The 14,662-nt window shown below is 48.2% G+C and overlaps 3 protein-coding genes across 4 annotated transcripts; 1 reads left to right on the forward strand and 2 right to left on the reverse strand.

Annotated features, from left to right (window-relative positions):
* Positions 1–666: 666 nt before the first annotated feature.
* On the reverse strand, positions 667–3,882 carry ran (RAN, member RAS oncogene family). The gene is made up of 7 exons (XM_062476370.1): positions 3,788–3,882; positions 2,754–2,817; positions 2,583–2,667; positions 2,118–2,243; positions 1,616–1,803; positions 1,342–1,512; positions 667–1,047 (listed from the first exon to the last, which is right to left on the reverse strand). The coding sequence occupies exons 2-7, from the start codon at positions 2,787–2,789 to the stop codon at positions 1,003–1,005; spliced, it is 651 nt and encodes a 216-aa protein (XP_062332354.1). The 5' UTR covers positions 2,790–2,817; positions 3,788–3,882; the 3' UTR covers positions 667–1,002.
* Positions 3,883–4,096: 214 nt separating this feature from the next.
* On the reverse strand, positions 4,097–6,614 carry ndufs8b (NADH:ubiquinone oxidoreductase core subunit S8b). Of its 2 annotated transcripts, none has more exons than XM_062476371.1 (7): positions 6,559–6,614; positions 5,785–5,841; positions 5,551–5,616; positions 5,318–5,407; positions 5,072–5,244; positions 4,846–4,974; positions 4,097–4,541 (listed from the first exon to the last, which is right to left on the reverse strand). In XM_062476371.1, exons 2-7 carry the CDS (start codon positions 5,825–5,827, stop codon positions 4,410–4,412), a joined length of 633 nt encoding a protein of 210 aa, XP_062332355.1. In that variant the 5' UTR covers positions 5,828–5,841; positions 6,559–6,614; the 3' UTR covers positions 4,097–4,409. The 2 variants fall into 2 exon arrangements, with proteins under 2 accessions (XP_062332355.1, XP_062332356.1); XM_062476372.1 differs by lacking the exon at positions 6,559–6,614 and adding an exon at positions 6,532–6,554.
* Positions 6,615–6,958: 344 nt separating this feature from the next.
* On the forward strand, positions 6,959–14,660 carry tbc1d10c (TBC1 domain family, member 10C). Its single transcript, XM_062476327.1, has 10 exons — positions 6,959–7,075; positions 7,457–7,597; positions 8,104–8,203; positions 8,466–8,573; positions 8,733–8,839; positions 9,461–9,575; positions 9,846–9,911; positions 10,091–10,280; positions 10,624–10,781; positions 11,220–14,660. The coding sequence occupies exons 2-10, from the start codon at positions 7,461–7,463 to the stop codon at positions 14,532–14,534; spliced, it is 4,296 nt and encodes a 1,431-aa protein (XP_062332311.1). The 5' UTR covers positions 6,959–7,075; positions 7,457–7,460; the 3' UTR covers positions 14,535–14,660.
* Positions 14,661–14,662: the final 2 nt, after the last annotated feature.

Genomic DNA, 14,662 nt, shown 5'->3' on the forward strand with positions numbered 1-14,662 from the left:
CATCTCTCTCTCTCCCTTAAGCCGATAAGGAAATGGTCTATTGCAGTCCTGCTCGTGACTTGTTGAATTTCACCGGAGCCAGAGTACGGAAAATAACTGCTTCATATGCAGATCACAACTATATAATGTTGCCGTGGATTTGAGCCATTGGCATTTTCAGATCAAGTGCATTCTTAATGTGTTCCTCATGGATTAATGTGATCGAAACTGGTCATTGATAATAAGAGCTATGGATCCCATCTGCTCTCAAACGGGTAGCTCAACTATACTGACACCTCGTGGAGATAACTGGAGATGAAAAGGGACCAAATGGGCGTGTGGTGTCTGTAAACGTCATACGCTACGCTCCATTTTTATTCTCCACAAGATGGACGAGTAATAAGGTATCTTTGGAGAATACAAAGGTAGGTCCACAAATTGTTTTAATGGCGAACATGTCATTCTCCCATCTAGCAGATCTGTCATTTTCAGTCTTTGCCACCGTCAGGTCACACATTGATTTACTGTCTATTTTAAGGCATTTAAATACTTACACAGCTTATATGAAACTACACGGTTTACCTTTAAAAAAACAAAAACAACAAAAGACAGCCATGTCAGACTGCGAGAGCATTTGTCTTATTTTAATGCTCAACAGTCAATGAAAGCTGAGACAGTAACATCATATATTCAGAATGTTTTTATTCAAAGTTTATTCCCCGTAGTGCTTCTGGTTGGCCTTACATCAGCATGTGTGAGCTGGGTAAGAGCAGTGAATGGTGCTCAATGATGGGTAGCACATTGCCATGCCAACACTAGGGTGGGTGTGTCTTACAGTGAAATTAGAGAAACGCACAACTTCACCAAGTTTGTCTTTTCAGTTTTTTTAAAACACAAACGAAACGAGAGAAAAAAAATGTTCAAAAATAAAAATAAATCTGCAACGGGATTTTACAGTAAGGGGGCCAAACTCCAACAACTTCTGGTCACTGCAGGGTGGGAGGGGGGGTTATAGTTAACAGGTTAAAGGTCATCGTCTTCATCTGGGAGAGCTGTTTCTGATGCCACCTGGGGAAAGAGAAGAGGAGAAATGGTAGTTAGTCATCACCCATAATTACGAGTGACTCCACTACAATTCCCAAAGTACATGAATGCATCACATTCTGAAATCAGAAGCAGCTGGCAGCAGGTCGCTACTTGCAGAAGAACTCTTCCTCATGACGCCACCCTCTGGACAAAAGCACCTGCTCCGTTTGAACCAATCGTAGCCATCTTTTGTTCCCATCACACACTGCAAATCTATGACTCGGGCCACAAGGGGCTGGAGGTCTGGAAGCAGGGCAGCGGCGCGGCCGTACTCACTTTGAGGTCGAGCTCGTACTGCGCGGCGAGGGAGGGGTCCATCTGGATCTCTGGGGGAGCGAGGGCTGGCATCTCCACAAACTCCAGGTTGGGGTCGCCAATCAGCTTCCTCGCTAGCCAAAGGAAGGGCTTCTCGAAGTTGTAATTACTTTTGGCGGAGATGTCGTAGTACTGGAGGGCGAAAGGCAAGAGAGATGCGGCGATTACGTCAAAACGCCGGGACGTCGTACATCGTGGCTACGGCTGAAAACACGCAAGGGAGAATGTGTCATACCTGAAGGTTCTTCTTGCGGTGAAACACGATGCTCTTGGCTTTGACTTTCCTGTCTTTGATGTCTACCTTGTTGCCACAGAGGACTATGGGAATGTTCTCACACACGCGCACCAGATCACGATGCCAGTTGGGGACGTTCTTGTAGGTGACTCGAGACGTGACGTCGAACATAATGATTGCACACTGGGCTGGAGAGGACAGGAGAGAGGATAGCGTACGTGTGAAGGGGGTGGGAGGGGAATGACAACAAGCTGTCCTGAGACAGGCCAGTCCTTGAAAAGTCTGTGGAAGTTGGTTCCTGAGGGCTTTGCTAGGACTTCATATAAACAGCTTCAGGGCAAGAACAAACCTGCTGCTCAAAAGATAAGAAACGCGGTCCCTTAAGTGGGCAGTCTGATATGGTCTGTGCTGACATTGAAGACCAATACTAGACAGATTACATTTAAATTAGCCCAGGGAGCTTGGCTAAACATCAAAGTTGAGGATTCTGCTAGTGGCCTACCTTGGATGTAGTAGCCATCGCGGAGACCACCAAACTTCTCCTGACCAGCTGTGTCCCACACGTTGTACTTGATAGGCCCTCTGTTGGTGTGGAAGACCAGCGGGTGAACCTCTACTCCCAGAGTGGCTGGACAGGGGGGGGGGGGGGGGGGAGGACAAGTTTAAACACACAAAGCAACTCAATGCAGTGTTCTGCAGTTCCAGAATGCTGGCTGTGTTCCATTGAAGGAACATTCTGGGCCATTTTGGGCCCCGGCCATGACTCACATTCCTTACAGATACCTGGGGGTGGGTGCACTTGGGTGGGTGCACCTGCATAGCACTTCTTCAATCTGACATGACTAAGCATTCTACAACTTGATACTGGCCTCTGGGTAGTTGTTGTAGTCACATATATTCTGCCATCAACTGCTGAAATTACTGTTATGAAACAAAATTCAGTCCATTTAAATTGTTAGAGACTTACCAACATATTTCTTCTCGAACTCGCCCGTTAAGTGTCTCTTGACGAAAGTTGTTTTTCCCGTTCCTCCATCTCCCACCAATACAAGCTGTGAGAGGGATATGAAAAGGTCATATTGGTTCCTCTGCTACTCACCGAAAGTGCCATCTAATTTAGCCATGTTTGGGAACCTACCTTAAATTGGACCGATGGTTCGACGACTTCTGCCATTGTTGTTCTGTCGTGGTCTCGTGTTCTCCTGGATAACATGAAAGAATTGTTAGTGTCACTTCACTAACGTTACGCTTCGATTACCTGGTAGTACACTACATTCTACCAGTCAAATTAGGAGCAAAACTAGCTGTTGGTGAAAATAGCAAGTCTGCAAAACAAACACACGTTCGAGTGTCGAGCTGCACGCTCTCGTGAGAGCTAGCAACATTGCTAACACTGCTGCTAGCCAAGTTGTTTTTTTGGGCGGTATAAGCACATTACGCCATCTCTATTGTACAAAGCATCCCTATTTTAGCGCTTGCATTGTTCTCTCATACCGGAATAGACGGAGATTATACTAATAGTTTTCATAATTTTAGTATTTTTAATGACAATTAGAAGGGTTGGGTTTACGTAACCAGTCGCTAGCTAACGTGGCTGGCTGGCATTGATAAATGCGGCTAGCTTAGCTCTAGTTAGCTAGTTTGGTAGTGCGCCATACAGCGCGCTGCCGCACTTTTCTAGTTTCGACTGGAACAATGCACAACACGCAAAACTCTGTTCCATGGTTAGCCAGTTCAAATATATTGATTAGTTCATGAATTATGTACGCAGAGGATTCTTCGTTTAATAGATCACTACCAGAAACTAACAGTGACGATTAACTACTGTAATTTAATTAGCTGTAAATAAATACAAACTCAGAACAACAATATTAAAAGACCTGGATCCTAGCCTTCCTTGCTAATTCGCTAGCTTGCTAACCTGTTAGCCATAGCACGGCATGGAAGCCATTCTTATCACAAAGCTAGCTAAATGGCTAAAATGCCATGTTAGCATGAGATAAGACAAAAACTATGTCAATAACGCCATTTGACAGCACAATCATCATTCTTAAATATGTAAAAATGCACACACTGCGTACCTGAATGTATGTAGTGTGGCAAAAAGATGATTATAATGACTGTAAATTGAATTTAGATTTGCACGACATCAGGGAAAATGCAGAGACTCACCCGGCGCTGAAGCGAAGAGGGAAAGAGTAAATGGCTGCGTTCGCGGGAGATTCAGCGTGGGATATGAGTCAGTTTCCGCCCATGTCATGTGATCATCTCAAGCGGTAAAACGCATTTGTGTGCAACGGCAAAAAAAGATATAGCCTATATATTTTTTTTTTAAGCATAAGCTCCTCGGTTGTTTTATGATACTAAATGTAAATAATTGAGTGCCTTGTGCCAGCCTTAATTCTCAATCAACCTAATGATGCTTATTTTATGATGACAATTTCAGGAAACACTTCAAATGAAACAGACACTTTCGATAACTGTTCTTCATATTTCAAGAGACTTGACATTTATTCAGATTAGGCCTACTCTTTACTATTTCTTATTTCAGGAGTTACCAAAATACATCACTTGGACACAGCATTCATTCCCTCAGATTCAATCCACATCTTTTCAATATAATTAATACTGCATATTTGTGCGCTTGTACATTTGTGCGTGTTTATATGCCCGTGCATGCTGGCTCTATTGGTCTGCTGTTGAGTTAATTATTGTTATTCTCTTAACAGTAGCGATTTCTGAGATACTAAAAAGCCAAGTCATTTTCCAGTATGACACGGGTATGTTCCTGTGTCTATCTGTAAAGGTAGTCTGACTGGATGTTGGCAGCAATCTCAGCCTCCCATCGGTCTCCATTGTTGAGAAGCTTCTCCTTGTTGTACAGCAGCTCCTCGTGGGTCTCAGTGGAGAACTCAAAATTTGGTCCCTAAGGAAGAAGAAAGGAAGAATGTGACAAATGTTCAGGAACATTGCAAGAACTTTATTAGCCTACCAAAAAAAATGTTGTTCACGTAGCACCATGGTCCTGGAGGAATGTTGTCTCGTTTCATTGTGTACAACCGTATATGATTGAAATTACACTAAAAACCACTTGACTTGACAACGTAGTTCTTTCCTTACCCAGACCAATGCTTTTCACATGACACCATCTGGCCTTAAATCAACCCCCAGACCTACAAGTATTAAGGAAGTCTCTTTATTGGAACTGTATGTGCCACGAACTCCCACACCTCCACAATGGCGTCAACAGGACAGGCTTCCTGGCAGAAGCCGCAGTAGATGCACTTGGTCATGTCGATGTCGTAGCGGGTGGTCCTGCGGCTACCATCAGCACGCGTCTCTGCCTCGATGGTGATAGCCTGGGGAAAACACAGGGGGCAGCAGAGAGCACAGTAGCAACACTGCATATCACCCATGTATGATGGAAATGTGGTACAAGGTGTGTGTGTTGTGTACCTGTGCAGGGCAGATGGCCTCACACAACTTGCAGGCAATGCAGCGTTCCTCTCCGCTAGGGTAACGGCGCAAGGCGTGCTCGCCACGGAAACGTGGAGACAGGGGACCTTTCTCAAACGGATAGTTGATGGTGGCAGGCTCACGGAACAGGTAGCTCATAGTCATTCCCAAACCTGGAGGAGTGTGAGAAATCTGGAGTGTGCGTGTACCCTTATTTGTGTGTGTGTGTGTGTGTGAGTATTTTACCTCTGAAGAGCTCAGTCCACAGGAGTGTCTGTGCAGCTCTGTCTGTGATGGACTTCATATCTGTGGGCTGTTCTTGATTGTTGACATACTCTAGTTAGATAAAAGGAGATTGTCTCATACATTTTCCCCAACCATGGCACCTGCCAGTTGACCTGCTTGTCACATGCAGTCATTTGAAAATAAGAGAATGACCGGTTGTGATTATAAGCACTCCTCATTTGTATTTCACTCACTGTAGGCCTCTCTCTGCACACTGAGGCTGAAGTGACGGACCAAACCAGGACTGACTCCAAATGTGCCTGGCCAGGACACAGAGCAAAGATGTTGAAGCCAATTCCCCCATTTTGGCTGCTCCATGAGCATGTGAGACTACAGGTTAGATACCCACTCCACAACCACACCACAGAAGGTCTCAGTGGGCCCGAGATCTCTAATCTCAGGAAAAAGTTGGCTTTATGACAACTTACCTGGCCTAGGTGAGAAATACAGCACACGCAAGGAAGAAGACATCACAGCAAAACAAGCTAGTAGAAAGAAAGAGAGAGACGATTTTAGGAGTACAATGAATGGCATAGCTTACAAACAATTAATTACTTCCCAACTAAGGAAACTTCAATTCAACAGAAAACAGCTCTCATTTTCTTCACTCTCCAGACATCTTGACTTGGCAGAATGTTGGTAGTTTGTGAGGTACTCCACATTCTGCCAGCTGATTGCCCCGCATGTAGGCTACAGTACCAGCTTTTAATCTGACGGCCCAAATCCGAGATACGTCATCTGACCCTACAAATAAAGCCGTCAGGAAAATACGTTTCGCTCGGGGACATTGCCAAAAAGCAGTAGTAAATATAGCTCACATAAAATGGCATTCATTAACTGGATTGAATAATGAAATACGCTTACTAAATCCTCATGCTAATACACAACCTAAGTTTACGCACCCTTGAGAACTATCTCAGGAACTAAACACATGAAACTGCAAAACGAAATAAAACTGTCTGTGATGGTGGACATGTGATTCAAGATCAAAGATATAAACTTCCATATCAGTGAAGCGCATTTAGCGATGCGGTTCAGCGGGTATGTTTCTGATAAACAAACACAGTTACCTTCCATTCAAGTAGCCTTCTTAGTTTGGACTAGAATAATAATACATATGTGTTATGTGTAAATGTTCTCAAACAGATTGAGTTTATCACAAAGTATTAGCCTACCAGAATCAACTGAAGGTGGAAGCCTACCTTGTGCAGCCAGCTGAGTCTCACTTTGTGCGTGGCTTCAGTTGACAGCCACTAGGGGTAGCATTGGCCTTAAATCAGTGATGGCTGGTGAACTTATTTAGAGAACCGCACACAGAGGAAGTAAGGACGGCATATAAGGCTGGACAGAGAAAAGTGACTAAATGTAAATGTGAAAAATGTGGCATAAATACATTTTATCTAAATAGTTTTTTAAAATTCCCAGTTTTGGTGAGACTGCTCATGGTTCTTGATAATATAATACAATTCTATATTTCAGCATTAACACAAACTATTTGTTGTTGTTATCACCACAGTATCACATATGGCAAAAACACCATATAAACTACAGCTTTACATCTTTTTCTATTTGTTGCTTGCGCGCGCACACACACAGACACTCACACACAAGAGGAAGTCATACAGAAATTCTCTTCCTCTACAGTCTTCTGAGGAGAAAACACTTCTCTCCAGCAGCAACATCACCAACTGAAACATCAGTGGAGTTGGACATTTAAAGGTATTTGTCCGATCAGTTGATCAGTTTTAACATTACCGGCTCGAGGTGTGGCTTAGTTCACAGGGTTAGAGAGACAGGAAGTTGACAAGGTTTGTACTTCTGCATGAACTCTACGGATGAATCTGGTGATGGTAGTATTTGCTTGGACATACAATCTCACTTGTTCCTCTTATGGTTATTCTAGGCAAGTGATATTACATCTGAAGCAACATAGCAGTAAATAGTATTGTAATATTAGCGGGAAATGTCCCCATTCGCTTTGACATCTAATACAATCCCATTTGGGTAGGGTAGAAAAACAATGATTCTGATAACTCATCCCTCCTACAGCAACTGTCAGTTAGTGTTGACTGAGTGTGTCATCATCTCCTTTCTCTTCAGGAACATGCAGAGTCCGTCCACTCCAACCCCAAATGACCCGGGTGTGGAGGAAGGTTCTGGACCTGACACAGGGTCACGGGTCACGGAGGGCATGGAGACAGACCGATTTGGTTTCCTTCTGAGGAACGGCATCACTGCCGGGTCAGTACCCTCATTGAGAGACCTCCTGCTCTCCTTCTCCCTCCGGGAAACCCAAACACCCCTCTCTCTCTCTCCTTTCTTTCTCTCTCCTTTCTGTCCTTCTCTCTCGCTGTGAGTGAACAAACACCGAGGTTCAGAGGGATGCTAGTAGAGGTACGTCATTTCTGTTAGACAGACAAAAGATGCACGGTGTATTCAGTGCATTCTTTGAAGCCTGCATCACTTATTTTGAGCCTCAGCACGCACACCAGAGTGTCCGTCGGCAGCAGTTACCCAGCGACTGCAAACGAACATCCTGACACCACTGCCGTGTGGGTTTCCTGTTTCCTGTGTTACTTTGCATCGTCGTCTCTCTGTGACAAAACCTAAAGGTGCCTATGTCACCTTCAGTAAATAGAGTGGCTATTGACGAGGCTTTTGCCCTAAAAAAAAACCCAGACGTGGGAACGGGGTGGTCCTGAGACGTTACATGAATGTGGGGGTGTTGCTGCTTGCGTTGTTTGCAGGGGCGAGGGACCACTCCCCGAGTTGGTTAGACAGAGGGAGGCCAAGTGGATCAACCTCATCAGCCAATGGGATCGTGTCTTGCAGAAGAAGACCAGCAAGGTGTGTAGCAGCCACTAGGCTGGGTATGAAGGAGACGTGTCACACACGACACGTAGGCCTTCATGGACCACAGAGACCCTCTTATCGTCTGGGTAATGTTACAGGCCGATAAGGCAGGACGCCAGAACAAGCTGCCGCTCTCAAAGTTGAGATTTTAGAAATGATTATTCGTCTGTTAAATGAGCAGTTTCAGCTGGATTGGCTCAATAGCGCAAGACACATGATCCATGCTCTGTATCCATCACCTGTGTTTGTCCCCCAGGTCAAAGAGCAGTGTCAGAAGGGTATCCCAGCATCCGTCAGGGCTAAGTGCTGGCCACTGCTCTGTGGAGCCACAGACAAAATGAACAGGAACGTTGACCTCTACAAGGTAGGAGACAGAGGAGACACCAAGGGAATAGTCTCTTCGTAGTAGTACTGTAACGTTGTAGCTAGAGAAGATGATTTGCAGGAGAAATACTGTAATTTGTTAATGATCGTAGAGTGTGTAACTGTCATAGTCTCTCTCCCTGTATGGTCTCTGCCTCAGTCTCTGGACTCCAAGCAGGCGCTGCAGAGCTGGGTGGACGTGATCGAGAGAGACCTGGACCGCCAGTTCCCCTTCCACGAGATGTTTGTCTCCAAGGACGGTCATGGGTAAAAAAAACAATAACAGATACAAGATACACATGGCGCCATTTTGCTCCCTCTCTGTCTACTGCATTTCATATTTCATCACTTCTCATATGTCTCATATGTATGGGGGTCAGATGGCTGAGCGGTTAGGGAGTCGGGCTATTAATCAGAAGGTTGTTGGTTCGATTCCCGGTCGTGCAAAATGACGTTGTGTCCTTGGGCAAGGCACTTCACCCTACTTACCTCGGGGAGAATGTCCCTGTACTTACTGTAAGTCGCTCTGCTAAATGTAATGTCAACAAGCAACAGCTCCTACATTTGAATACCCGTTACCCCGAAGTGAATCATTCTCCATTAGCTTAACTAGTGCAGGGCCTGATGATGGCACGTGAGATCCTTAGCGCCATTGCTTAATGCAGCTCAACATGGAAGCAAACACGTTTTTATATTTAGTAGTGGCAAACCCGTAATCCAAACAACATTGCACGCAACACTGCACATCCTTGGGCCCTGATCAATACATCTGGCAAATTTCAACTTCATACAGTGCCCAGTTATGAAGATACTTGAAGAACCAGACACAGAGAGCCTCCTTTTATTGTTAGATATTGATGACACCGTTTCCTGTGATTGTGTGTGTAGCCAGCGTGGTCTGTTCCGGGTTCTGAAGGCCTTCACCCAGTACCAGCCTGAGGAGGGCTACTGTCAGGCCCAGGGGCCCGTCGCTGCTGTGCTGCTCATGAACATGCCTGCTGAGGTACGCTAGTACCACACACACATTCACACAAACATATACACACACACAAAGATTAGTGTTACACATTGCACCTACAGTATCCAGGTTCAAGCAGGTGATGGTTCATAGAGAAGGAATCTCTGGATGACTATTCTGAGCTAGTGTTAAAGGTGCCTCAAGTGCATTTTTTTTGCTTGAAATGTGCTATAACCTCTGCCAATCTAAAGGGGTTTCTAGAATATACAATCAACTGAAAAGGTCTCCTTGTCCTCCTCTGTGTATATCCTGCAGGAAGCCTTTTGGTGCCTGGTGCAGATCAGTGAACAGTACTTGCCTGGCTACTACAGCCCCCTGCTGGTGAGGAATCTCTCTACACATACACACAAACCCTATGAGCAATTGTGATGAGGAGAAATGTATTATTCTATCATTTACAAACTAGGAACACTAAGTGAACTCACATACCAACCGAACCTCAAGAGGGAGTTGTAGAAACTGTTCAAACTGTTCAAACATCATTTGCGTTGTTTTGACAGGAGGGGGTTCTGTTCGACGCCGCCATCCTCACCTGGGTTCTAAAGAGGGCGTGTCCCGCGGCCCACAGGCACCTGCAGCAACACGGGGTGGAGCCTCTCATGTTCGCCACCGATTGGTTGATGTGCCTGTACACACGTCACCTCCCCTTCAACACACTGCTACGAGTCTGGGACCTCTTCTTCTGTTATGGTAGGACTCAATCCATGCAAAAAAAACATCAAAAAGTCATCATCTGATGCCTCCATCCCATTTATCTGTCTATCCATCCATCTTCACACCTCACCTGGGTCCCTGCCCCACCTCTCAAGCCTCAGAGAGCGCGTCACTTTCTAAACCAGTGTGAAGGCGTTCATTAAACATGTACTTCCTTTCCCTGTCATGCGTGGGTCACCTGTCTCTCTCCCTCTCTCTCCCTCTCTCTCCCTCTCTCTCCCTCTCTCTCCCTCTCTCTCCCTCTCTCTCCCTCCCTCTCCCTCCCTCTCCCTCCCTCTCCCTCCCTCTCCCTCCCTCTCCCTCTCCCCCCCCCCCCCAGGGGTGCGGGTGCTGTTCCAGGTGGCGGTGGTGCTGGTGCGTCGCGTCCTGGGCCGGGCCGAGCAGAGGAAGGAGTGCCAGGGCCAGATGGAGACTCTGGAGAAGCTGAGGTCCATCAGGGAGGAGATCCAGCAGGAGGACAACGCCTTCATCTCAGAGGTCAGACAGGGTTGTGCAGGGCTGCCCACTGGTGTTGATCACATCTATCAGCATCGGGACATGGGACGACCAATAGAATGGAACATGTGGAGGAGGGACCGCTCATCTCTGGCCAATGAGAACACAGACTTGTTGGCCTTACACTTTGAAAGATGCACCTTCTCTACAGTCAGTTACACTGATAGGAAAAGCTTATGGATATGACAGACAGTACCTCACATATGATACCTATGCTGTGTTTTACATTAAATATACAGTACCTTTACCTATATACAAAGGACAATCCATACCCGAGGTACAACTATGGTCTGACTCCCCTCTCTCCCTCTCTCCCTCTCTCCCTCTCTCCCTCTCTCCCTCTCTCCCTCTCTCCCTCTCTCCCTCTCTCCCTCTCTCCCTCTCTCCCTCTCTCCCTCTCTCCCTCCCTCCGACCGCCAGATGTGTTCTGTGCCGCTGTCAGGGAGAGACCTGGAGAGGCAGACGGAGCGAGAGCTGGAGAAATGGAAGAACGACCGACCCTCCTCCACCTTCGACCCCCGGGGCCGCTGCTACGGCTACCGCATGGCGTGGGAGAAGGAGAGGCAGAAGGAGGCCGAGCGTGACAGGAAGGAGAGGCAGAAGGGCAATCTCTCTCTCCCTCTCCTCCGCTCGCCTTCCAGCCTCTCCCTCTCGCCCTCGCTCCTCCGCAAGAAGTGGACTACAGGGAGGAAGGCCTCAGAGACGGCGAGGGAGGAGCGGGGCGAGGGAGAAGAGAAGCTGAGGAGGGAGAGCTGGATGGATAGCAGCCCAGCGATGATGCAAGGCGTCCTAGAAGAGGAGGAGAAGGCCATGTGGGAGCCCAGTGTTCCGCTTGGGCACAGAGAACCCCAAGGGGGCCCACCGCCACCCAGGAAACCATCAGAGGAGGAGAAGAGAACCGATACGGGCCAACTCTCTCAAGCCCCGGAGGACCAGAGAGAGGTCAAAGAACCCATCCATGAACATGGTGCTACCTCGGATGATCTCCACCAATCACAGGTTCCAGTACTGCAGAGTAGCAGGAACGATCAGGGTCAGGTAGCAGACCTCAGGTCTGACACCATGGACATGCAGGAAGAGAGGGATGAACGGTTGAGGGAGAAGGAACACGTGAGAGGGACATACACAGTGATCGATACCACGACAGAAGCTGAGGCAGGGACTGACACAAAGGTGAGGACAGAGGTAGGGGCAGGGACAGGAAAAGAGGCAGGGAAAGGAACAGAGGCAGGGACAGGAACAGAGGCATGGACAGAGGTAGGGACAGGGGAAGGGACAGGAACAGAGGCAGGGACAGGAACAGAGGCATGGACAGAGGTAGGGACAGGGGAAGGGACAGGAACAGAGGCAGGGACAGGAACAGAGGCAGGAACAGACTCAGGCTCAGAGAAAGTGGCAAAGGGAGGGACAGAGTTAGAGACAGGGAAAGAGGTACATGCAGGGCCCAGAAAGGAGACTGATATAGAGGCAGAAAGGTTAGATGCAGAGCCAGAGGCAGGGAGAGAGGCAGGAATACAACTAGAGATAGAGATAGAGAAAGTGGCAGGGACAGATATAGAGCCAGAGAAAGAGGCAGGGACAGATATAGAGCCAGAGAAAGAGGCAGGGACACAGCTAGACACAGAGAAGAAGGCAGAGACAGATATAGAGCCAGAGAGAGAGGCAGTGACACAGCTAGACACAGAGAAAGAGGCAGGGACAGATATTGAGACCGAGAAGCACACAGAGGAGAAGGGAAGTAGACAGACCAAATCACACATGGTTCACAAAGAAATAAGTATCAACACAGAGACAGACACAGGGCCACAAACAGGCCTGGAGTCAGACAAAATGGAGGAAGAAACTAGGACAGAGCCCCAGAGAGGCGCAGACGCAGAGAACTCCACCCACCCAGAGGACAGGGAGGACGAAGACCCAGAATTCCAGACGCACACCCGGGCTGACACAGGAAAGGGTACTGACACACCCACAGACACGCTGACAGAAAAAGCCACGACACACACAGTTGGAGAGAACGAACACGAGGAGGAGAGGCAGACCGACGTGGAGGCAGTGGAGGGGGACTCACACGGACACACAGAGATGAGGACAGATGCTGGTGAGCCACTGGAGACAGAGACACAAGAGGCAGGTGAAAGTGCAACTGCCCTGACTGGAGGAGAACCAGAGACAGGCCAACTCTGTGACCACGAGGTGCCTCGCACAGAGGCAGGACAGACAGACTCCGCCGATGCAGTGAGACAGGCGGAGGGGGAGACGGGCGTGGAGACGGACACGCCCGTCGAATCGGAGACGCCAGCGACGCCGGAAACAAAGATGGAGGCGCCGCAAAAGCTGGAGACGAACACACACTCGGATTCAGTCGTGTGCAAAGTTACAGAGAGGGAATCGGACATGGAGTCAGAAGCACGCGCACAGTCAGAGAGAAAATGTGAGGCAGAGTTCATTGACCACAAAGAGACAACAGATCATACACAGATAGACACACGTACTCAAATTGAAACAGGAAAGGGTGACATTGAGTCACAAGCAGACATTCAGCCACCCACAGATACCTCTAGAACTATTATACCAGAAGACAGCATTGTTTGCCAGGACCATGCCTCTGCTACAGAGCCTGATGGGAAATGTAGTTCAGTACATCCATCCCCTCTGGAACAGACCGGATCTGAAGAAGGAAACAGTCAAATCACTAGCGTTCCAGAGGAGAAACAGGAGAACCAAAACAAGAGAGAACCCGAAGGAGAAACAGAAGATGACATATTTGAATTGCCCACCCAGAATGCTTCATCAGACATCACTGTATCAGTGCAGATTGAAACTGTGGCAGAGAACATCTCCCCCAAACCTGGCAACGCAAATCCTCAAAACCAGGGGGATATTTCCCCTATCGCAGACACAAGGACAGAATCTGGCAACCCAGAGACGACACACACCGTTGACCCGCCCAGCAGTCTGTCTAAAAGGGATCCGTTGCTTCATGACCCACCCCACCCAAGTCCTTCTGGAGAATTCCGCCTCCGCAAATCCTCCAGTTCCCGTGGGTCACGACCCCCCCGCAGGCTCTCTGAGGACCTCTTCACCGCCCCCCAGCTATCCCCTCCTGACCAATCAAACACAACCCCGACAGCCTCGAAACAATCACAACCCACCAATCCACCAGTCCCTACACATTCAAATCAAGCTCACACTAACTTTGACCCGAGTATCTCTGAGACCCATCACCCCGACCGTGAGCCAACTCACCCAGACCCTGCAAGCAGCCAGCCTTCAGCCTCACCTCCAAGTGGGTCTAACCCAGCCCCGCCTGGCCAGAGCTGTACCTCCCAGGACCCAGCCAGCCCTCCCCAGGGCTCAGCCAGCACCCCCAGACGCTTCGGCCTGTTCCGCAGGCTCAGAGGGGAGCCGGCCCGGGGCAAGGTCCCCGTCCCTACCATCCTCATCCAGGACTTCAGCGACGGGCCAGTGGAGCAGAGGAGCGTGGACGAGGAGGGAGAGGAGAAGCTGAGCTCCAGGGAGAGGCGGAGGAGACGCAGGGAGCAGGAGAGGAGGGAGAAAGAGGAGGAGAAGCTGCGAAAGAAGAGGGAGAAGGAGGCGGAGAAGGGGAGGAGGAAGCCGCAGACGAGAGGGAAGAGTTTCCAGGTGCAGGGCAATAAGAGCAGCAGTGATGTGCCTGGAAACCCCTCACAGACACTTGGTCACCAAAAACATTCCCATGCTGAAGCCTACTTCTAAAACACACACACACACACAGAAACCAAACATGCACCTTTGAAGTCTAAATAAATGTATTATGAGATTATGAGATAAATCCACATGAGATTATCCGGGGGAAAAATAAAACCAATATTGTCAAATTGAGT

This window comes from Osmerus eperlanus, chromosome 13 (genome assembly GCF_963692335.1).
Source record: "Osmerus eperlanus chromosome 13, fOsmEpe2.1, whole genome shotgun sequence".
Classification (NCBI taxonomy): Eukaryota; Metazoa; Chordata; class Actinopteri; order Osmeriformes; family Osmeridae; genus Osmerus; species Osmerus eperlanus.